The sequence below is a fragment of the Pelophylax lessonae genome (genome assembly GCF_965119305.1).
Source record: "Pelophylax lessonae genome assembly, chromosome: 5".
In the NCBI taxonomy this organism is placed as follows: Eukaryota; Metazoa; Chordata; class Amphibia; order Anura; family Ranidae; genus Pelophylax; species Pelophylax lessonae.
Window position 1 is genome coordinate 67,745,866 of NC_138772.1, and position 25,202 is coordinate 67,771,067.

At 45.0% G+C, this 25,202-nt stretch overlaps 1 protein-coding gene across 1 annotated transcript in view; it reads left to right on the forward strand.

Moving 5' to 3' along the window:
* LOC309556055 (macrophage mannose receptor 1-like) overlaps nucleotides 1-25,202 on the forward strand; it is a 256,698-nt gene that overhangs the window by 186,326 nt on the left and 45,170 nt on the right. Inside the window, exons 21-23 of the mRNA XM_082258349.1 lie at nucleotides 2,672-2,786; nucleotides 21,241-21,410; nucleotides 22,434-22,536. Of these exons, the coding sequence (XP_082114475.1) occupies nucleotides 2,672-2,786; nucleotides 21,241-21,410; nucleotides 22,434-22,536 (388 nt within the window). The remainder of the gene's footprint in view (nucleotides 1-2,671; nucleotides 2,787-21,240; nucleotides 21,411-22,433; nucleotides 22,537-25,202) is intronic.

Consider the following 25,202-nt stretch of genomic DNA (forward strand, 5'->3'; position numbering starts at 1 on the left):
GGATTTCTCACCTTTTCAAGTTCCTCTGGGTTACCGGTAGCAACTGCATGCAGAATCTTAACACTTTACTCTCTGGCTCAGTCAATAAACAGTCCATGGATTTTTGTGTTTTGTTTTTTTTTTTTATATGGGGATGGGAGAAGGGATGAGTGGGATACTCCAGAACTTGGACTATTCACAGTGCTGAGGACTTCTATCTGAGGGTGCAGCTAGGCCGCAGTTTCACCTTGCCACTTGATGAATCAGAGGTAAAGTTCCTGAATAGACAGCTTACTTAGCACTTATCTTCAGGGTACTAGCCTAGCACCCCCTTTCTATCCACCAGCTGCCACCTGTCCTCTGACTACTCTACCCTGGGGTGGCCCCCTTCCTGGTCAGGCCCTTAGACAAGATCCCCTGTACTCACGATACTGTTTTTTCAGGTTCTCCAGTGTCTCAACCACTCTAGTCAGCTCTCCTGGACCTCTGGGTTCAGCTCCTTCCTTCTAGCTCACCAGGCCAACTGCCTGCGACCATACACCAACTGCTGCAGAAGAGGAGGCAGCCGCCACCCTCCTTCCAGGACTCTGCTCACCAGCCAAAGTCCTTGAGCACATGTGCACTTGGCTTTTATACCACACCCCACAATGCACTGAGACAGCAGTCTGTGCCAATCATTGGGGCTGTATCAAAGCCTGTGTACCCATCAGTCCACTGTCCAATATGCCTCCCTTTTGGACCAGTGTGAAACACTCCCCTAGACCAGATGAATCACACACTGAGCACCATGAGCAGACCTAACCATGGGCGTAGGAACCGGGGGGGACGGGGGGGACACATCCCCCCCCAGGAAATAATGCGGGGGGGACAGGTATGGTGAAATCCCCCCCAGTTTAGCAGGGCTGTCTTTTCCACTGGGCATGCCCGGCGGTTGCCCGGGGGCCCCACTTGCCAAGGGGCCCCACATGGATGGTGGCATGTCCCTGGTGGTCTAGGGCCCCCCTCCCGTTATGTTGTCCGCCGGCCCGGGCCCCCCCTTATTGCTTTGGCCCGCCGGCGGCGGCCGTGGCTTGAGTCTGACTGCAGTGTACACTGGTTGCTAAGTCCAGCCCGATTGGCATCTAGCAACCAGTGACGTTAGCAGAGCAGACCCAGGATGCACGGCGCCGCAGCGGAGGACTCGGAGGAGGATCCTCCTTCTCGTCGGCTCGTCCTCCTCTCCTCCCACCGGCTCCGTCCCGACCTGACTGGCTCCGCCTCCACCCACCTCCTCCCATGTGCAGCTGAGCCGTTGTAAAGGTAAGGCTGCCACGGCCCACAGCCTGCCAGACTGAATGCAATGAATCTGATGATATATATTATTTTTTTAACTCTCTCATGGCTGGCAATGATAATGATGGAATCGATGACACAAGAGACAGACAACTCTGTCCTGGAGGATATACCTTTCTATATATATTGGTCCCTGTAATATGTATATAGTAAGGTATATCCTCCAGGTAGTAGTTGTACTCTCTTGTAGTATAGTGTTCCCTGTAATGTGTATATAGTCTATATACATATTACAGGGACCGATATATACTACAAGAGAGTACAACTACTACCTGGAGTATATACCCTACTATATACATATTACAGGGACCAATATATACTACAAGAGACAACTACCTGGAGTATATACCTTACTATATATATATTACAGGGAATCCTATATACTACAAGAGACTCTTGTAGTATATAGTGTTCCCTGTAATATGTATATAGTAAGGTATATACTCCAGGTAGTTGTACTCTCTTGTAGTATATATTGGTCCCTGTAATATGTATATAGTAAGGTATATATCCTCCAGGTAGTAGTTGTACTCTCTTGTAGTATATAGTGTTCCCTGTAATGTGTATATAGTCTATATTTTTTTCATGCACACGCACACGCACGCACACACACACACACACACACACACACACTCTCTCTCGCAGTTTACTGAAAAAGCATATACCTGGCGAGTAAAAATGCTGTCCCCCCCAGATTTGTGTGGGTTCCTACACCCTTGGACCTAACCCACAGATCCTGCTCTCTGTTAAGCAGAAAGCAATAAAGAATTTGCCTGCTGCTCCTCTGATAGGCAGACAGAGCCACAACTATACTCACTCTCTAGCACCTATCTAGGAGGGTGCTACATTAATATTCATGCTGTCCATATGCCTTGCTCCACACCTATGTTCCAAAACAACCCACAGTTCTCCAGAAAGCAAAGAGAGCAATCAAACCTGCAGCAAGTGAAACACTAAACAGACTAGAATAATAAAACACAGCCACACGGGATGCAGTGAGGCAAAACTAAATTTGACTAACAACAAACAGCAGCTTCACTGGATACAGTGAGCCAGAACTAAATTTACCTAATCCTAGCACCTTACTAGGCGGGTGCTATATAAGATATTTTTAAAATAGTATATTTTTATAGAGGTCTAGAAATCAGATCAACAGAAATGACATCTGGAAAGAAAGAGGAACATTTGGTTTTAAATTATGGACAGTTAAGCATTTGAGGTGCTGAACAATATTCACTTGTCAATTCCCCAGTGTATAGATGGATACCTGCTCTGAAAGGAATGACACACAAAATAGCTGCCTTGACTCTATAAGGTATACCTTAATGCAAATGAATAACTGGAACATTGTCTGTTTTAGTGTTATAAAATATTTGGCAAAGAAGAGGATGATTTGGTGAACTGGCATCAAGGAAGGTCAGCTTGTCAACTGTTGAAAGGAAATCTTGCCAGCATACATGATGACGTGGTGCAAGGTAATAAAGGAACTCAGTAGCTTGTTCTGATTTTCTTCAAGGTTCTGTGTTTAGAGATTGTGCCTACCTTAGGAATCTAAGCGTCCATACTGTCCCCAACCCCTGTATCACCAAAACATGTAGATATTATTGGAAGGGTTTAGTCCAGAACACACTTTTGGAGATGTAATGCTTTCTGCCTTATATGAGCACTTACATTAGAACTGAATCTCATGTATTGTGGGGGGCTCACTCAAGTGTAGCACTTTTCATCAACTTCAAGTGGCTCTGAAGTCTAAACATTTTTACCCTAGTGCATTCCTTGCATTAAGGTAAAAAATGTTCAGGCATCAGCATCCCATGGAATTGCACAGAACAGGTAAGTAGCGACATGTTTGTTATTTTTTTTTTTTAATACCTATACAATCTCTTTCAGTGCAATTGGTGAATTGGATTTCAGGGCTTTTTACCCCCTTTTTTTTTTCAAACTTAAGTTCAAAACACACAGGTTACCCTTGTAAGGGTTTTCAGCATCCCAACAACAAACCAGAAATTTTGCAGCTTCCTGGCTATCCAGACTCACTAGTCACTGAGCCTCTCTGCACAGACTTACCACAATATCACATACAGCTTTGTGATAAACAAACTTGCCCCACTTGAGCTGTACAGGCTCCTGCCTAGTTGCACATAGTCTTTAAGTACCCCTTCAGGCGTGAGTCTGCTCAGATTAAGTTGCCTTTCCATGAGGCCTGGGTAGATACTCTTAAGGCCCGTACACACGAGTCGAAATTTGGCCGGGAAATTTCGTCCGGCGACCGATCTGCCGATTTTCGGCTTGTTAGTATGATGCTTCCGACAACCGACTTTTCGGCCGAAAAAATTCTGGTGTGCAGGCTATAAAATTTTTGTACTCCTTCAAAACACGTCCAATTTTCATGCAGTCAGTACAGATTTCGACAGGGAAAAATCTTATGAGCAAGACTGGCCATGCTCAGAGATGAAAGAACACAAAGAAAGCAAACCAACACATGACATCACTTCTGAAGTAGAATTCTTTCGTGCGGGAAAATTTGTGTGCAGTCTAGAGCACATTCGAACCAACGTACACCACTCTGGACAAAGGACGGACGACCGGTCGGCGGAAATTCGTTGCGTGTGTACGAGGCTTTACAGTGCCTCTTCATACATACTGCCCATGCAGCAGCCTGTCTTCAGGGGAAGGAGCCCCTTGAATCATTGACGGCCCCTTGACTTAAAGGGTTTGCACACCTGCACAAGAACGTCGCTGGTTTCCTGTTATATCTGGATCCAATGCAGGTGTTAACAATTCTGGAGAAAACTGCAAAACCTGTTTTCTCCATTTAGAACAGATATCCCAAAGCTCCTCAACCTGCATAAGTGAGAACCCTGGATGACATCTAACTCTTCTGTCACCGTGACAAGGTGCAGCACTGTCACAATATACATTGCACAGTGCATCTGGAAAGTATTCACAGCTCTTCACTTTTTCCACATTTTATGTTACAGCCTTATTCCAAAATAGATTAAATGAATTATTTTCTTCAAAGTTTACAAACAATACTCCATAATGGCAAGGTAAAAGAAGTTTGTTTGAAATCTTTGCAAATTTATTAAAAATAAAAAATGAAAAAATCACATGTACATAAGTATTCACAGCCTTTGCCATGACACTCAAAATTGAGCTCAAGTGCATCCTGTTTCCACTGACCATCCTTGAGATGTTTTTACAACTTGATTGGAGTCCACCTGTGGTAAATTCTGTTGATTGGACATTGTTTGGAAAGGCACAACTGTCTACATAGGGTCCCACATTTAACAGTGCACATCAGATCACAAACCAAGCCATGAAGTCCAAGGAATTGTCTATAGACTTTCGAGACAGAATTGTATCGAGGCACAGATGTGGGGAAGGCACAGAAAAATTTCTGCAGCATTGAAGGTCCCAATGAGCACAGTGGCCTCCATTATCTGTAAATGGAAGAAGTTTGGCACCATCAGGACTCTTCCTAGAGCGGGTCGCCCTGCCAAACTGAGGGATCAGTGGAGAAGGGCCTCAGCCAGGCAGGTGACTAAGAACCTGATGCTTACTTTGACAGAGCTCCAGCATTTCTCTGTGGAGAGTGGGGAACCTTCCAGAAGAACAACCATCTCTATAGTGACTCCACCAATCAGATCAGTATGGTAGAGTGGCGAGATGGAAGTCACTCCTCAGTAAATGGCACATGACATGCCACCTGGAGTTTGCCACAAGGCACCTGAAGGACTCTTAGACCATGAGAAACAAAATTTTCTGGTCTGATGAAACTAAGATTGAACGCTTTGGTCTGAATGGCAAGTGTCATGTCTAGAGGAAACCAGGTACTGTTCATCACCTGGCCAATACCATCCCTACAGTAAAGCATAGTGGTGGCAGCATCATGCTCTGGGGATGTTTTTCAGCCGCAGGAACTGGGGGACTAGTCAGGATCGAGGGAAAGATGAATGCAGCAATGTACAGAGATATCCTTGTTGAAAACCTGCTCCAGAGCGCTCTGGACCTCAGACTGGGGCAAAGGGTTATCTTCCAACATGACAATTTAATCCATTTTGGAATATGACTGTAACAAAACAAAAAGTGGAAAAAGTGAAGCGCTGTAAATACTTTCCTGATGCACTGTATATTAAAAAGTTTACTTGTAGATTAAATGAAAATCTCCTAAACATGCACCGTTTAGGAGATAATTTAGGGAGCAGCAGCCGGTGATGTCAACGGCGCATGCACTCTGAAGGAACAGCATACCCGTGCCGTTTCTTCAGAGCTCTGTGCTGTGGCCGTGACTCCCATCCGCATACACAGAAGTGACGTCTTCACAGCTCGGACATTCAAGTGGCCGCAGCCCGCGAACCCGGAAGGAAGACTTGGTGAAGATGGAAGCCTCTGCAGCGGTGACAGAGTGCCGCTGGAAGGCTTTGTTTCAAGGTAAGTCTTTCATAATGTGCTAGTATGCAATGCATACTAGCACAATATGCCTTTACCTTGCAGGGTAGGTTTTTTTTTTTTTTTCTTGCAACCTTTAATACCACTTAAAGCCAAAAAAAAAAAAAAAAAAGTTTTAATTGGGGATAACGTGGCAATTGAGAAACTGGAACAGGGTGGTTCCATAACTTTCACACCTCTCATCCATGTTCCTGGACAGTAACATCTGTCATTCCATGGCTATTGGATCATGATGTCTGTGCTACCTATGTAGATATAAATACTGGGGGATTTTCTGGACAATCATAAGAACTGAAGAAGTGGCTTGGATAGGCTATATAACATCTTCAGCATTACAGAACGACTCCGATTGAATGTGATTAATCACTACTGGAGCTTCATATGAGATAGACAAAGCTGTGGCACCTTACTTTTTAATGGAAATTTTGTGATAAAATAGAATTCCTATCAAAGTTTTAGTGTTCAACACAGTAGGAAAGAGTTACAATCTCTGTTCCCCCAATGTGGACACAGATGGTGGTGAAAAACCTGGCAGAGATTCTAATCCTTTCCCCACTCTACCAAAACTAAAAGTAAAGAAAGAAAATATTTAGTTTGAAATGCTACTAATGGATACTACATGGATTGCTCTCATTTATACAGTTTTATATACTGTATTTCAGAATAGTGCTCATATAAAAAGCAAGCAGACATCTTTTTTTGTTTTTCCAAATATGTTTTTGTATTATTATTATTATTATTAATATTATACAGGATTTATATAGTGCCAACAGTTTGCGCAGTGCTTTACAAATGAGGGCAGACAATACAGTTATAATACAATTCAATACAGGAGGAATCAGAGGGCCCTGCTTATTAGAGCTTACCTTTTTGAAGTAAGGGTCAAGTGAAACAAAAAGTAAAAACTGTGGGGGATGAGCTGATGGAGAAAATGAAAACACAGTTGTTAGGTGTGGGTAGGATAGGCTTTTTTGAAGAGGAGGGTTTTCAGGGATCATCTAAAAGCTAATAGAGTAGGAGATAATCAGACAGATTGGTGTAAGGATTTCCATAGGATTGGAGAGGCTCTGGAAAAGTCCTGGAGGTGAGCATGGGAGGAGGTGACAAGGGAGCTAGAGAGCAGCAGGTCTTGAGAAGAATGAAGAAAACAATTAGGTTGGTATTTTGAGACTAGGCTAGTGTTGTAGCTGGGGGCTAAGTTGTGGATGGCTTTATAAGTTGTTGTTAGTATTTTGAATTTAATTCGTTGCGTGAGCTGAAGCCAGTGGAGGGGTTGACAGAGCGGAGTAGAAGACACTGAGCGATTAAAGTGGATGAGTCTGGCAGCAACATTCATGATGGATTGAAGGGAGGATAGCCTATGTAGAGGCAAACCAATGAGAAGGGAGTTGCAGTAGTCGAGACGAGGGATGACCAGGGAGTGAATTAAGAGCTTTGTTGTGTCATTGGTTAGAAAAGGGCATATCTTGGAGATTTTGCAGAGGTTAAGGCGGCAACATTTGGACAGTCATTGAATGTGGGGCTTGAAGGAGAGTTCAGAGTCCAGGACCTTGGCATGTGGGGATGGGCTCATAGTTGTGCCATCGATTTTGACAGAGAGATCAGGGGAAGGGGCACGTGGTGGAGGAAAAATTATAAGTTCGGTTTTGGATAGATTGAGTTTGAGGAAGTGGTGTGACATCCAGACTGATATATCTGCTAGTGAATTAGTGATGCAGTGAGGGAAAAAAGTATTTGATCCCCTGCTGATCTTGTACATTTGCTCACTGACAAAGAAATGGTCACTCTATAATTTTATTGGTAGGTTCATTTTAAGAATGAAAGACAGAATAACAACAAAAAATCCAGTAAAACGCATTTCGAAAAAGTTATAAACTGCTTTGCATTTTAACAAGTGAAATAAGTATTTGATCACTTATCAAACAGCAGGATTTCTGGCTCCCAGATTTTATCTATACAGGTAACGGGCTGAGATTAGGAGCACTCTCTTTTAAAGGGAGTGCTTCTAATGTCAGCTTGTTACCTGTATAATAGTCACCTGTCCACAGAAGCAATCAATCAGATTCTGCTCTCTCCACCATGGCCAAGACCAAAGAGCTGTCAAAGGATATCAGGCAGTTGCGGCCTGTGCATAGGGGGCGCCAGGGTGCCGCCCCCCCCTAAAAAAAAGGAAAAAAAAATTACAAAAAGAACAATAAAGTTTTAAAAAAATATATATATATGTAGCCAAGTGAGAAAATCGCTACCAGCATAGTTGAAGCTGATGTACTGTTTCTTTAAGTTTCCTGTTTGTTCTGAGGTTTTCCTGAAGAGTAGCGCATTGAATGATGGGATATGTGGTCCAGTGGTGGATGAAGACTGTGTGTAATGGACGGATGGAACTATACTCCCAGGGAGCCACAGGTCCCGCAGGGGATTGTGGGGAGGTCTATAAATAAGGGGCGGGGTCTGAGATTCGCTCTCTTGCCTCAGGGACCGTGTGTGAGGTGGACAGAGCCGGAGACCTGCTGCAGGGAGCAGAGGGAGCGAGACTTAGGCCTAGTGCGGAGGCACTAGCGGGAGGTGGCGGAGATCACTGAGAAGTGATTGATCCAGAGTGACAACACCTGCGAGTGGTAGAAAACATTGTGGAGAAGTGACCGGCGAAGTGTGGAGGACTGCTGGAGAGGAGCACTCAGAATTCGGGTGAGAGATATCCCATTGTAGTGGGTACAGCAGCTCACGGACACAGAGAAAGAGCCTGCGATGCAGTATAATTACAGTGAGAACTAGGAGTTAGCAGAGCAGTTGCCCTGGGACACTGCTGACTCTGCCTAGTACGTGGTGAACCAAGAGACCGCCCCTACATACATAGAGCGGATCATACTGTTTATTTTAGTCAGAGCCTGGATACAAGTACCCCTTTCCCCATTGGATTTCAAATATCATTCTTGGAATGATTTGAGCTCCTACTGCCGGCGAAGACCAGCAAGTCTTTGCTCAAGAAGAGACTCACTTAATTCAAGGATAAAGGGGGCCCCCTGTAGGTGATAGAGTGCACTCTGTCAGGTTACACTTGTTATTGAAGTATATTCTATTAAGAGTTATTTATGCAGCTGAACTAGTTAGATCTGACTGTCTTATTATCAATTAATATAGAGTCAGATATCTGATTTGTCACTCTCACATTCTTATAAGCAGAATTGCACTGCTCTTGCATCCATAATAATATGTTTCTTCAGTTAGATATCATTATATCTATTTGTTTCTGATATTACTGAAGTAAAGGATTCTGAGTCTCGGGTTACCTTGTGCTTTATGGGATTTCAAGACTCAGAATCTCACTCTGGTCCTAATTCCTGTTGTGTTGAAATCACATTTGTTCCTTTTTCCATTTAAAGTCAGTAAAACTGATATACCTAAATCTAGGTGTCATTGTTGTGTTTTCTGAACCATCATGTCAGAACCCATAGTGTCAAGCGGGTTGGAGATGACTCAGGGTCAAGGAAGTGAATAGGAAACAAACATACTCAGCAGCCCCTGTAGAGGGCGTGCTACATTTCGGGGCTCGCCCGGGATCCTCGGTGCCACTTTAGCCCTGGGTGCACCGGCCCATGAGCCAACTATGGGAGGAGCCATGAGCCTGTCTCTCGCCTGAGCTTGGGCTCGGTTTCAAGGACCTCATCTAGACCGAAGCATCATCCTGGAAGTTACTGGGAATGCACAGAGGCAGAAATCCGACGGTGGGTGCAAGCTCTAGCCCCAGACAAGGGAGCCTACATACTGGACGCACGAGCAGAATATGACCTAGATGCTGTACAAGTGCTGGTAGAATGGCGGAAAAATGTGCCTGAAAATTTCCACAGGAATGAGGTGATGCTGGATGAGAAGGTTCTTGCCAAAGTGTTTTTTTCTCTGAAAAAGAGGGAGAGTGAAGGAAAATCCCCTTCACCTCTGGCTAGCCCCAGCCCTGACCCGAGCCTTGTGAAGAAATGTACCGACAATACAGGGGTCCCTTCTGCTTCTTTCTATGCTGACATGAGCAGGTTAGTGGATAGCTTGGTCCTTAATGGGACCAGTGGAGCCGGCAGAGCTACCAAAGACTACGCTTCTTCTCAGGCCAATTGCCTACCCCGGTAAGAGAAGAAGATTTTGAAAGCTGGATGAGTCAGGCCACTTAGGCAGTAGATGAGTGGAGTGTTTCGGAAGCAGTGAAGAGGCAAAGAGGTCTAAGAGGTCCTGCTGCTGAAGTGATTCGGAATTTAAGGATGGAAAACAGGAACTGTACTGCTAAGGACTACTTGGATGCCCTGTTCGATGTATTCGGGCAAGTGGAAAAAAACGCAGATCTGCTGTACAAGTTCAACCACACACACCAGCAGAGGGGGGAGAGACTTTCTGAATATATCTCCTGGGTTGACAAAATATTACACCAGATTCTGCTGAAGAAGGGCATTGACCCAAAGGATGCTGATCGGGTACGACTGGAAATTATAATTGCAAGGAGCCCAACCTAACCACCCTATTGTTTTGAAGCTGCTGTTGAAAGAGGTCAAAGACACCCCTACTTATCCTGAGCTCATGCGGGAGAGAAGAAGGGGCCCTTTTAGAAGAAAAGAGCCAAGGAGTAAGAGACTCGTTGAACAATGAAGGGAGAAGAGAGAGAGACGCAGCTCGACTGGTTAGAGTTGAAAACAGTAGAATACAGAAATGAGCAGCTCTATGGAGTATTCAAATACAATAAAAACTAGAATATGAAAAAACAGGTGTAAGCTGCCACAAACCCAACCCTGAAACCAGGGGTGTAAAATGTGTAACAAGAGAAAACGTTTGTATAGGGCGCTACCTGTTTGAGCAGTTATATCAAATAAATGAGGGGGTGTAAAGCCCCTACACAGGCAAAGTGTGCACAAAAATGCTGGTGATGGGTGAAGTGGTAAACAAGCACGTGTAAGGAGTGGGCTGACAACCACTCCTTAGAGGGTAAGGTGCTCAGTGCAAGTAAATATATATATATATATATATATATATATATATATATATATATAACCGCTCATAAACGCATAAATAAAAAGTGCACACAAAGTGTCATAAGGAATTTAATGCCTGATGGCAGTGCCAGTGAAAACATAAATAATATATTTAAACAAGTGATCAACAGTGTTAACAAAATGTCACTGACAAGTAAATAAAATCATATGAAACACACCAAGTGTATGGTATGTGTGACCGTGAATAAGTGATATTAGGCAGTGAAAGTGAATAAAATAAAGTAAAAAAAGTGGTAAAAAAATGCCACTTGTGGGTGACACTCTCACCCTATTACCCTCTTCTGGGCAAACAAATGTAGATAAGCCACAGAGAGGGGTATTCCTGGATGGCACCAGGGGTCTCTTCAGATTCGAGTATGCCGCTGTAGGAGCTGCCTCCCTTCAAGGAGCGGATCTGTAGTACTGCCGCCGCCTCCTCCCGCACTTCCACAGACACTTCCACTTCCACTGGTGTTGGTGAATTAGTGTCTGTGGAAGTGCGGGAGGAGGCGGCGGCAGTACTACAGATCCGCTCCTTGAAGGGAGGCAGCTCCTACAGCGGCATACTCGAATCTGAAGAGACCCCTGGTACCATCGAGGATTACCCCTCTCTGTGGCTTATCTACATTTGTTTGCCCAGAAGAGGGTAATAGGGTGAGAGTGTCACCCACAAGTGGCATTTTTTTACCACTTTTTTTACTTTATTTTATTCACTTTCACTGCCTAATATCACTTATTCACGGTCACACATACCATACACTTGATGTGTTTCATATGATTTTATTTACTTTGTCAGTGACATTTTGTTAACACTGTTGATCACTTGTTTAAATATATTATTTATGTTTTCACTGGCACTGCCATCAGGCATTAAATTCCTTATGACACTTTGTGTGCACTTTTTATTTATGCGTTTATGAGCGGTTATATACAGTGGGTACGGAAAGTATTCAGACCCCCTTAAATTTTTCACTCTTTGTTATATTGCAGCCATTTGCTAAAATCATTTAAGTTCATTCTTCTTCCTCATGAATGTACACATAGCACCCCATACTGACAGAAAAACACAGAATTGTTGACATTGTTGCAGATTTATTAAAAAAGAAAAACTGAAATATCACATGGTCCTAAGTATTCAGACCCTTTGCTCAGTATTTAGTAGAAGCCCCCTTTTGATCTAATACAGCCAGGAGTCTTTTTGGGAAAGATGCAACAAGTCTTTCACACCTGGATTTGGGGATCCTCTGCCATTCCTCCTTGCAGATCCTCTCCAGTTCTGTCAGGTTGGATGGTAAACGTTGGTAGACAGCCATTTTTAGGTCTCTCCAGAGATGCTCAATTGGGTTTAAGTCAGGGCTCTGGCTGGGCCATTCAAGAACAGTCACGGAGTTGTTGTGAAGCCACTCCTTCGTTATTTTAGCTGTGTGCTTAGGGTCATTGTCTTGTTGGAAGGTAAACCTTCGGCCCAGTCTGAGGTCCAGAGCACTCTGGAGAAGGTTTTTGTCCAGGATATCCCTGTACTTGGCCGCATTCATCTTTCCCTCGATTGCAACCAGTCGTCCTGTCCCTGCAGCTGAAAAACACCCCCACAGCCTGATGCTGCCACCACCATGCTTCACTGTTGGGACTGTATTGGACAGGTGATGAGCAGTGCCTGGTTTTCTCCACACATACCGCTTAGAATTAAGGCCAAAAAGTTCTATTTTGGTCTCATCAGACCAGAGAATCTTATTTCTCACCATCTTGGAGTCCTTCAGGTGTTTTTTAGCAAACTCCATGCGGGCTTTCATGTGTCTTACACTGAGGAGAGGCTTCCGTCGGGCCACTCTGCCATAAAGCCCCGACTGGTGGAGGGCTGCAGTGATGGTTGACTTTCTACAACTTTCTCCCATCTCCTGACTGCATCTCTGGAGCTCAGCCACAGTGATCTTTGGGTTCTTCTTTACCTCTCTCACCAAGGCTCTTCTCCCCCGATAGCTCAGTTTGGCCGGACGGCCAGCTCTAGGAAGGGTTCTGGTCGTCCCAAACATCTTCCATTTGAGGATTATGGAGGCCACTGTGCTCTTAGGAACCTTAAGTGCAGCAGAAATCTTTTTGTAACCTTGGCCAGATCTGTGCCTTGCCACAATTCTGTCTCTGAGCTCTGCAGGCAGTTCCTTTGACCTCATGATTCTCATTTGCTCTGACATGCATTGTGATCTGGAAGGTCTTATATAGACAGGTGTGTGGCTTTCCTAATCAAGTCCAATCAGTATAATCAAACACAGCTGGACTCAAATGAAGGTGTAGAACCATCTCAAGGATGATCAGAAGAAATGGAAAGCACCTGAGTTAAATATATGAGTGTCACAGCAAAGGGTCTGAATACTTAGGACCATGTGATATTTCAGTTTTTCTTTTTTAATAAATCTGCAACAATGTCAACAATTCTGTGTTTTTCTGTCAGTATGGGGTGCTATGTGTACATTCATGAGGAAGAAGAATGAACTTAAATGATTTTAGCAAATGGCTGCAATATAACAAAGAGTGAAAAATGTAAGGGGGTCTGAATACTTTCCGTACCCACTGTATATATATATATATATATATTTACTTGCACTGAGCACCTTACCCTCTAAGGAGTGGTTGTCAGCCCTCTCCTTACACGTGCTTGTTTAGCACTTCACCCATCACCAGCATTTTTGTGCACACTTTGCCTGTGCAGGGGCTTTACACCCCCTCATTTATTTGATATAACTGCTCAAACAGGTAGCGCCCTATACAAACGTTTTCTCTTGTTACAGAGTTGAACACAGTCTCTCAGAGGATAAAAGCCAGGTGGAGTTAGAAGTGAACCGTCAGGAAGACACTGGGGATAAGAAGAAACCCGAAGAGAGTCCACATCCTACCGACCTCATGCTCCAGGTGGCCCAAGCCCAAACTCAGATGTGTCAAACTCTAATGCAAGTAATGGAAGCTCAAGGAAAACTACCAGAGCCCAGAAAGACTTTTAAAGGGTCCAACCTTCTTCCCCTAAGAGAAAGGGGGTGCTTCGAATGTGGAGAGATGGGACACTTCTGAGCTAAGTGTCCAAAGAGAGGGTTGAGTTCTGAAGTAATGGAAGAAGTATTGGCAGCTATACAGTGGTTCTTCCTCTCCAAACTTCAGAGGGGACCTCAGTGAAGGAGCCAATTGAGAGTCCCTTGACAAATTTGAGCTCCATTGGTAGTGAAAATGGTCGTAGTCACCGCAGGGTGGGACATGCTCCCCCAACTTCCCCTGATATCTCAGTTAGCCTATGGGGGTCACCTGGGTTGGAGAAAGAGACACAGGGAGTCAATTCATCCACTCCACTCCGAGAGAAGAGAACATAGACTCCCAGGGTGAAGTCAGTGGAAGTGCAGACCGCTGAACCCCCTCCAAAGACCAATCAAAGTAGGTTGAAGAAACCAGTGATTAAAAGTTGGCGAAGATTGTTCGAGCCCGTGAAGGGGTTGATGCCAAGAAATTTAGTGGGGCCCTCCCCCATAGTGCCGCTTCAAGTGGAAGGAATTTACACTAAAGCTCTGTTGGATACAGGAGCTCAAGTAACGCTACTCTATCGGGACTTTTATTATAAGCATATCCCCCTTTGAAAGTTGGAAGACTTGGAGATCTAGGGGGTTGGGGCCCCCAAATGTTTCCCTATGATGGATATATCCCTGTGAAGATTTTGTTTCAACCTACTGCAGGAATGAAGATGGAGGTGTTTGACCAGTTGGCCATGGTGTGCTCACGACCTCCTGGCGCTAAGCAAAACTCGTTGATTATTGGGTGCAATACTGACTTGGTCTGAAGAATACTCACTCTGCTAGCCATAAAAGGCTCACCAGTAGAAGTGCATCCGAAACTGAGGCAAGCATTTCAGGGGGTGGTGAAAGAGCAGAAGACCCCTGTTGAAGGGGTAGGGAAGATGTGGCGGTTGGACACCAGAGAGCGGGTGTTGCAGCCAGGAGAGAGAGTTTGTATGAAGGCCATGGTGAAGTTGTCTTGGGATCAGCCTGGTCCTTTTGTTTTACTGGAAGGGGATCTGCTGGGAGAAGACAGTGGGATAGAGTTGATCCCTAAAGTAGTCCCAACAAAGGCTCTGTGGAAAAACGGGGGAAGAATCTATGTCAGTGTTCAGAATGTTACCACACAGCCAGTCAGTCTGAAGCCTCGAATGGTGTTGGGGCGATTAAGTGCTGCCATGCCTTTAACCCCCTCTGAGCTAGAGGAAGGAGGCAAGGAAGATGAGTTGGAAGATACTCTGACCTGGCGCCCGGCTGTCCCTTTCAAGTGGGGGGAGCGTGTGAAGACTCCGTTATCTAAATGGAAGAAGGAACAATTATGATGTTGGTGCTAAGAGTGCTCAACATCAGATTCGCCTCAGTGAGGACAGACCCTTCAGAGAAAGAGCAAGGAGGATTCTGCTGAGTGATCTTAAGGACCTCAGAGAGCAACTAGCAGAATTAAAGAAGTCTGGCGTGATTCGGGAGTCTCGCAGTCCTTACACCTCCCCTATAGTGGCGGTCCGTAAGAAGATTGGGACCATTCGAATGTGCATAGATTATCGCACCCTGAATCGCAGGACCATTGCAGATCAGTACACTACTCCCCGAATAAAGATGCACTACAATGTTTGTCAGGGGCCAAGTGGTTTAGTGTATACGATTTGAAAAGTGGATATTATCAAATACCCATGCACCCAGATGAATGAGAGAAGACTGCTTTCATCAGCCCGTTGGAGTTTTATGAATTTAATCGGATGCCACAAGGATTGGCTGGAGCCCCAGCAACTTTCCAGCGTCTTATAGAAAACATAGTAGGAGACATGAACTTGATTGAAGTCCTCGTATACCTGGATGACATTATTGTCTTTGGAAAGACATTAGAGGAGCATGAGGCTCGCCTGGAGAAGGCCTTCCAGAGACTTTATGAGGAGGGTTTAATGCTGTCCCTAGAAAAATGCCAATTTTACCAGACGTCAGTTACCTACTTGGGGCACGTAGTGTCCACCGCAGGGGTGTCCACAGACCCCAAGAAACTTGAGGCTGTAACTACCTGGCCAAGGCCTACTACCGCTACAGAATTGCGATCTTTCTTGGGTTTTTGTTCCTACTACCGAAGATTCGTCAAGAATTTCGCCCAAATAGCTAAACCCTTGAATGAGTTACTCCGGAAAGAGGTGTAAGAAGAAGATTCATCAATCAGGGACACAGAGATACCCAGGAAGGGGCCTCGGGGGTCCAAAGAGTCCATCCAGTGGACCACTTAGTGTGAACAAGCTTTTTGGAAGCTAAAGGAAAGTCTCACCAAAGCCCCTGTGCTAGCGAATGCAGACCAGGCGAAGCCTTACGAATTGCACGTAGATGCCAGTCGGGATGGACTGGGCAGGGTGTCGTACGAGGAGACTGAGGAAAGACTGCGTCCTATAGCCTATGTCAGTCGCAGTCTGTCCCCTTCAGAGAAAAACTACCCTATTCACAAGTTGGAGTTTCTGGCCCTTAAGTGGGCTGTGGTAGACAAGTTGAGAGATTACCTTTATGGGGCTTACTTTGTGGTAAAGACTGAGAACAATCCTCTCACCTACCTGTTAAGGCCGCCAACCATCGGTGTCCAGTAGCATCCAGCTTGGCGGTGGTTATCAGAATTCAAATTAAGTCTGAAGTATAGACCTGGAAGAGGAAACTTAGATTCCGATGCATTATCCAGACGTCCACACCCTACGGACAAGAAGGCACGAGAATGGGTACATTTGACTTCTTAGGGAGTACAAGCTACTTGTCAGGAAGTAGTGCCGCTCGAAGGGGACTCTGGGAGCTGAGATGGCAGGGGTTTCCCCTTCGGGAGTGCCATGCTGTTATTGCGATTTAACTCAAGTTAGGAGTTCGGAGCTCCCTCAGTTGACTAGAGAGGAATTGAGAAGAGCGCAAGAAGAATATCCTTTGGGGGCTTTGGTGAAGAAAGCTCTGAAGGTGGGAAATCCTAAGGCTCTTCTGGAGAGTTCCATTGTAGGAGCCAAGGTAGCTCATCGAGACAGGGAAAATTTGAAGATGAAGGACGGAGTCATCTACCGTATGAACCCCGTGTGAGATTCTGATGGGATCTGTCAGTTGCTATTGCCTGGAAAAATATTGATCAACTGCTTTAGCTGCCCTTCATGATTCTCCGGGGCATATGGGACCTTACTGAACTCTTACAAAATCGATACAAGATCGATTTTACTGGCCCTTCATGAGGAAAGAGATAGAGGCTTACTGTCATTCATGTATTCAGTGTATTCAAAGGAAGACTTTACCACGCAGAGCTGCTGCCATGGGCCATCTACAAAGTCAAGGACCTATGGAGTTGGTGCGTATTGACTTCCTGTATCTCGAACCTGATCTGGGTGGGATTGGTAATATTTTGGTTGTGACGGATCATTTCACTAGGTATGATCAGGCTTTCCCTACTCGGGACCAGAAGGCCAGCACCGTGGCTAAAATCCTAGTTGAGAAGTTCTTTGTTCATTATGGCCTACCTCAGCAGTTGCATTCAGATCAGGGAAGAGACTTTAAAAGTAGACTGATTAGAAAATTGTGCGAATCACTTAAGATACAAAAGTCCAGAACTACTCCATATCATCCCCAGGGAGATCCTCAACCCGAGCGGTTTAATCGTACTTTACTGAACATGGTGGGAACCCTGCCCTTGGAGAAGAAACAGCATTGGAGTGAATATGTTTCAACATTGGTACATGCCTATAACAGCACTGTTAATGATTCTGCCGGATACTCGACTAATGTTTGGAAGAGAAGCTTGATTACCAGTGGATTTGGACTTTGGGATTTCCTCTGATCATACTTCACAGAACTCCTAAAAGGGCTATGTTGACAGGCTCCGTCAAAACTTAAAGTTGGCCTACAAAAAGGCTAAAGAAGCCTCTGCCACTAGGGAACAGCGTAACAAGAAGAGTTTTGACTTGAAAGTGAGAATACAGGACTTACAGCCTGGAGACCGGGTACTGCTTCAAAATCTGGGAGTGCCTGGCAAACACAAGTTGGCAGATTGTTGGTGTTCACAGCCATTTGTTGTTCATAAGAAGCTACCGGGGTTGCCTGTTTATCAAATCCACCCTGAAGGCAAAGTTGGACCTTTAAAAGCTTGGCACCGGAATCATTTATTGCCCAATTGCTGAGGCCGTTAGAATACCGGCAGGGTATGATGAAGAGGAAGAAACTCCTAGAGTTCCAAGATTGCCACCTTGGCCTTCCCAAGATTCCCAAATTTCCAGTGTGCCTGAAGAAGAGGAAGAAAGTGATGATGAAGAGATCATTTTTGACTGGTGGTGGCCTTCTCCTGGAAAGAACTCTGTTCCAGGAGGTCGCTCCTCATCCATTGATTGTCCCTCTACGCCACTCCCTGAAAAAAAAAAACTTCAAGTGGCAGATATGCCTATCATCCCATTAGAATTGGAGTCTACAAAAAGGGGAGATTCAATAGATGTTCCTATGGATATTTTGCCATGTGAAGACACATCTGTCACAAGTTAGCCTATAGTTTTGTCTGTATATTCTTACCTCCTTGCTGCAGTGCTTCTGTCTTGCTTCCCTTCACATGTGGTGTTTGGGCTTCTATGGGCGTCGCCTGCTCCACTGTGGGTTATATCCTGTTCCTGTCAATTACTTCCTGGGTCACCTCCCTGTTTGCTTCCCTATATATACTAATGCTCAGTGCACTGTTCCTTGCTTGAGCAACTTCGCTGTTCTCTGAGCTCCCATCCGTGTATCCCTTGGCTATTGTATCTGATCTCCTGTGTACCGACCCGGCTTTGTTTCTCCGTCTACGTTTGTCTGCTGCCTGTCCTGACCTCGGCTTGTCTCTTGGATCTCCTTATAGTCTCCTGTTTACCCTGCACACGCCAGCGGTCTCCACATTCTCCGCTGGGCCTACCTGGGGGCCGCGACCTGGTTCCAGTCTGCTGCAAGTCCATCCCCACCATCAGGGGCAAGGGTGAAGAAGCAGGCTGGGGCTTAGACTCCGCGCCCTGGGGAATCCTGAGCTGGGGATCTATAAGGGCTCACTACCACAGACCCCTTGACAACATCAGCTGCCTCCCCATTTCAGGATTTGGAAGAGCCTTCTGGTGAAGATGTAAGTCATTTCCCTGTGGAAGATCCTGAAGTGCTAATGGAGGGCAAGAATCCTGCTATACAAAACACTGAGGGGCCAAAGAGTCTTCCTAAGGAGCCTGAAGATTCCCAACCAAGTTGTAGTTTCCAAGGATTGGAAAGTGAATCTGCATCCAGTGATGGGGTGTCCTCAAGGCTAAGAAGAGAAATACACCCACCAAAGAGACTGACATATGATACTTTAGGAGAGAATTCGGAAGAACAAATTGTAATGACTCAACGCCCCACACAAGTAACTGCCTCTTCTGTTGGACTTACTAAGGAAGATGATGTTATTCCGCCCGCTGACACTATTAGGTTGGCCACTGATTTTTTGTTGGCCTATTGTGAGAGTGACTCAGATCTTTATAGCAATTTGTATAGTCAGCTTTTAGAGGGTACACTTATTGATCAGTTTTCAGCTGCTCTTAGCTCCACACAAGACTGATGTTAGTTTTAAATCTGTGATACTGTACATTTCAATGGATTCTCTCACTTATGAGTCCTATCATCTTTGGGGACCAAAGACATTCAAGTGGGGGGAGGATGTAGTCAAGTGAGAAAATTGCTACCAGCATAGTTGAGGCTGATGTACTGTTTTTTTAAGTTTGCTGTTTGTTCTGAGGTTCTCCTGAAGAGTAGTGCATTGGATGATGGGATATGTGGTCCGGTGGAGGATGAAGACTGTGTAGAATGGACGGAGGGAACTATACTCCCACGGAGCCGCGGGTCCCACAAGGGATTGTGGGGAGGTCTATAAATAAGGGGCAGGGTCTGAGATTCGCTCTCTTGCCGCGGGAACCGCGTGTGAGGTGGACAGAGGGAGCAGAGGGAGTGAGACTGAAGCCTAGTACGGAGGCACTAGCAAGAGGTGGCAGAGGTCCATGAGAAGTGATTGATCCAGAGTGACAACACCTGCAAGTGGTAGAAAACATTGTGGAGGAGTACTGGAGAGGAGCACTCAAGAATCGGGTGAGAGATATTGCATTGTAGTGGGTACAGCAGCGAGGGCCTGCGATGCAGTATAATTACAGTGAGAACTAGGAGTTAGTGGAACGGTTGTCATGGGACACTGCTGAGTCTGCCTAGTGCGTGGTGAACCAAGAGACCGCCTCTACATACATACAGCGGATCATACGGTTTATTTTAGTCAGAGCCTGGATACAAGTACCCCTTTCCCCATTGGATTACAAATATCATTCTTTGAATGATTTGAGCTCCTACTGCTGGCGAAGACCAGCAAGGCTTGCTCAGGAAGAGACTCACTTAATTCAAGGACTAAGGGGTCCCCATATAGGTGATAGAGTGCACTCTGTCAGGTTACACTTGTTATTGAAGTATATTCTATTAAGAGTTCTTTATGCAGCTAAACTAGTTAGATCTGACTGTCTTATTATCAATTAATATAGAGTCAGATATCTGATTTGTCACTCTCACATTCTTATAAGCAGAATTGCACTGCTCTTGCATCCATAATTATATGTTTCTTCAGTTAGATATTATCATATCTATTTGTTTCTAAAATTTTTGAAGTAAAGGATTCTGAGTCTCGGGTTACCTTGTGCTTTATGGGACTTCAAGACTCAGAATCTCACTCTATTTATATATATATATATATATATATATATATATATATATATATATATATAAAATGTGGGGTGGAGAAGAGAGGTGAAAGAAAGACAGTTTGAGGATAGAGGACACAGCTGTCAGAAGGAGTGGAAGAGAGTGCATGTTACAAGGAAAAAAGAGCTGAAGGGGTAAACAAGGTCACCTGCAGTCTGTGTGTGAATTCGCTGAAGTGCAGATTCAGAAGTGCTCCCACTTATAGAAAGAGCCCCCTCAGCAAATGTGCCTTCCCCAAGAGATGCTTTAGTTATATACTGTTAGGGATGGGGTGGGTGCTTTCCAATTGACTAATCAGGAGTTAATGAAGTATGGATAGCTAAACAGAGCAAAAGTCTCACTTCAGAAACAGACTTACAAGAGGACAGGTAAAAAAAGATAAGAACAGGCTATCATTTAAGGTAAGACATAGGGAGAAAAAGCATTGCAATGAGGAAACTCTACAGATGGTTAAGAAAAAATAACATACCACAGTTAAAGACAAACATAAGGAGAGCAGTATGTATGCTCTCCTAGTTATGATACAAGTATTTGGGGTTACCATCTACCAGCACTGCATCAAGATCCATCCCTTTACCCCTCTTCCTTCAGCAGCTGTGCCCTCTCCACACTCTTTACAACACCCTTAACAAGGTCATGGTTTCCTTTTAGCACATTAATTTATTCTAAAAATTATCTATGTTTTCTTCCAGCTTTCCTGACTTACAATTTAAGAGATTTTAAAAATCCTGTCTGGATTGGATTGAATGATATCAGCTGGGATAGGAGGTATCGATGGACAGACCAGACTGGAGTGTATTATACCAAATGGGCCAAAGGTCATCCATCCAGCAGCTATCGGTTTCATAGAGAAGAGGACAAAGTAAGTTGTAGCCTTTGATGAGTGAACTTGGCTTATTCAAACTTGCTTTTTGTGTATTTTACAGGTAGTTATAGGGACCAAAAATATGATGAGAGAAACAAATTAAATTTGTGTAATTGAACCATAAACCAATGTCCATTTCTACAGGGATCCATAACTAGATACAATTATTAATGTTTAGGAGTGGCTTATTGGACTGTCCTCATCTACATAAACATCTACAAAGAAAGTGCGCCTTTGCTCATATGCAGAGATCTGACAGAGATTCACAAATAGCCAGTAAAAGTTATCAAAGTTAACAGAGGAGAGTGGGTGTATAGCTCTAATTGATTACCCTCCGCAAACTAAATAGCGAATCAGATATAGTAAACCTGCACAACTATGATTATTGAAGGCTAATTATTTTATTTGTTGAAGTTCCATTGTGATTGGTCCTCTTCAATAAATGTGACGTTAATGCCACCCCTGCCCCTCACTCTTGCTGCCTTCCAACTTAATCTGATTAACAGACCCAAGAGGTAACCCTAACAGCTCCACAATCTCTCCTGGAACAAGTATGGATATCAGGAGTTATGACTTCACTACTCTAAACTAACTGTGACCTACTTGTTGCAGGCCAGTGACTTAAATTTTTGAAGCCAGATCCAGAAGGAGGTCAACAAATGAAGCCTACATGCTTTGCTTATTATTGAATTCTGAGAGATAATTACACTAACAGCTCCAGAATCTCTCTCATAGTATGGATAACGGGTGTTATGACTTTTCTCCAACCTAACTGTGACCTGCTTGTTCCAGGTTAGTCACTTAGATGACTACAGCCAGAAACATAGCATTATCAGGAGGAGGTCAGCAACTGAATCCTACATGTTTTGCATATTATTGGACTCCTTTAGGGTTTATCTAAACCAAAGAACAAAAATGTAATATATTGCAGTATACCAATCCTTAGCTGTGATGACTGCATTCATTTTTTAAAGCTTTCTTGCCTTTGGTGATCCTGCCAATGTTAATGTTTCCTTGTAGACTGACTGTGTGGCTATGAAAGTGGGTGCGGTAAGAGATGCTGGGACCTGGACTGAAGAAGACTGTGAACTGACGAAAGGATACATTTGCCAAAAATCTGAAGGTAAGACTGACCTAAGTCAGAAAATGACGGCAAACCCCCTCATCAATACACTGCTGAAAAAAATTAAAGGAACACTTTTTAATCAGAGTATAACATCAAGTCAATTAAACTCCTGGGATAATGATCTGGTCGGTTAAGTAGCAGAGGGGATTGTTAATTAGTTTCAGCTGCTTTGGTGTTAACGGAGTTGTAAAGGCAGAAGGTTTTTTATCCTAATGCATTCTATGCATTAAGATAAAAAGCCTTCTGTGTGCAGCAGCCCCCCTCAGCCCCCCTAACACTTACCCGAGGTCCCTCTAGAATTAATCATCGTGTTCTGCCGGTCGGGAAGGCTTCCCGTCGGCAGAGCACAATAGCACTGCCGGAGGGTTTCCCCCATTAACATTTAGTGTGTTGATGGGGGAATCGAGCAATTTTATTTACTTCCACCTGTGGTGGAAGGAAAGAAAATCACATAATCTATGGCCTGCTTTAATCTCCCTAACAGGCACTGGGACAGCAATGAAAACATTCTATGCATTAAGATAAAAAGCCTTCTGTGTGAAGCATCCCCTCTCAGCCCCCCTGATTATCTGAGGTCCCTCTCTGTCCAGCGATGTCCACAAGTGTCTCAGCTGTCTGTCTTTTCCCTCCAGATTGGCTGAGACACAGCATCGGCGCCATTGGCTGTCGCTGCTGTCAAAGTCAGCTAGACAATCAGGGGAGAGAGGGGGCAGAGCTCCGTGTCTGAATAGACACAGCGAGCTGTGACTCGACTCGGGTGCCCCCAGAGCAAGCTGCTTGCTGTGGAGGCACTGAACAGGAGGGAGGGGCCAGGATCACAGAAGAGGGAAGAGGAGGATCTGGGCTGCTCTGTGCAAAACCACTGCAACAGAGCAGGTAAGTATATGGAGCAATATTTCCAGGCCTTGGGCCTGATATGGGTCTGCCATTGTTACCGGTGACACTTCCAACACATTTAAGTTGCGAACCCAAGTGTGAGAACTGAGACAATGACCATTCCGGCATCTTTGTTTTGTTTTGTTTATTTTGTAATGGGAATGGGAGAAGGGAATGAGTGGGATACTCCTCTGGCTCAACTAGGTTTAACTGGGACATTGTACAGAAAAATGTCTGTTAGCGCTGTCTTGACGCCAGCTGAATGCCGGCCAACACTTCCTGGTGCTTGAAGATACTGAAATACTGAACTGTGCTAGAACTTAGACTTTAACCCACAGGTTAACTCAGAAGATCCAGGACTGTAGAACATTTGATTCCTGACACTCTGTTTATCTCAAAAGTCTGGTGAACAGCTCCCTCCAGTCCTTCACTGACTGAGGTAGCTCCTTGTGACTGCTTGCGCTGCTGCAACTCTTAACACTGTACTCTTCACACTGTACACTGTACGCATAAACTCTTCAGGGCCCAACTGCTGGCACCCCCTTTACACTGACTAGGCACCCCCTCTGACACTTCAGGGTCCTCTAACTAGGCACCCCCTTTACTGCTAGCTAGCTCCTGGATCCCTTGGACCTTCAACGGAGTGGTCCCCTGTACGCTAGGCAGACCCCCAAGGGCAGTTCAAAGTACTCATGACCTTGGAAGGCTTTCCTGGAACTGAACCCCTCTTTCTCAGCTGGTCCTCAGCACACTGGTTCACAGCTCTCACTCTGCACTCTCAGGCAAGCTGCCTGAGACGCCCGGTTCCTCTGACAGGAGGAGAGACAGCCATACTCTCCCTCCTGGGACTCTGCTTCCCGCCAAAGACGCTGCGTCATGCATTCCCCTTAAACTTATATCCACTCCGAGAATCCTCTGTGGCAGAATCTGCCTTCTGTGGTAGATACAGGCCTGAATGGGCCACTGATTGGGTTTCCTCCACTGCCCAATGAGAATCCTCTCATGGAGCCAGTGGGGAGGTTCCCCTATCAGCAGCCACACCTGGGAGACATGACAGCCCAGCTGGAAATCATGGCCCTGCTGTTAGGCAGCCAAGGCCCACTATACTTTTACCTAGCACCTACCTTGTAGGGTGCTACATATAACATGTTTGATATTTTTACAATAACTTTAATAAAATTAACAGGTGAATGCCACTGACATTTTTCCCTACTCATCTTTTCTGACTGTTTATCACTAGTTTTGCATTTGGCTCAGCCTCACTACTGGTAGCATGAGGCAATACCTGGACCCTATAGAGGCTGCACAGGCAGTCCAACTCCTCTAGGATGGCACATCAATACATGCCATTGCCAGAGGGCTTGCTGTGTCTCCCAGCACAGTCTCAAGTGCATGGAGGAAATTCCAAGAGACTGGCAGTTGCTCTAGGATAGCTGGACAGTGCTGTAGAAGGTCCTAAACCCATCAGCAGGACCGGTATTTGCTCCTTTGTGCAAGGAGGAACAGGATGTGCACTGCCAGAGCCCTGTGAAATGACCTCCAGCAGGCAACTGGTGTGAATGTCTCTGACCACACAATCAGAAGCAGGCTTCATGAGGGTGGCCTGAGGGCCGTACGTCCTCTAGTGGACCCTCTGATCACTGCCCAGCACCGTGGCACTCGATTTGCATTTGCCTTTGAACACCAGAATTGGCAGGTCTGCCACTGGCGCCCGTGCTTTTCAGAGATGAGAGCAGGTTCACCCTGAGCACATGTGACAGACATAAAAGGGTCTGGAGAAGCCGTGG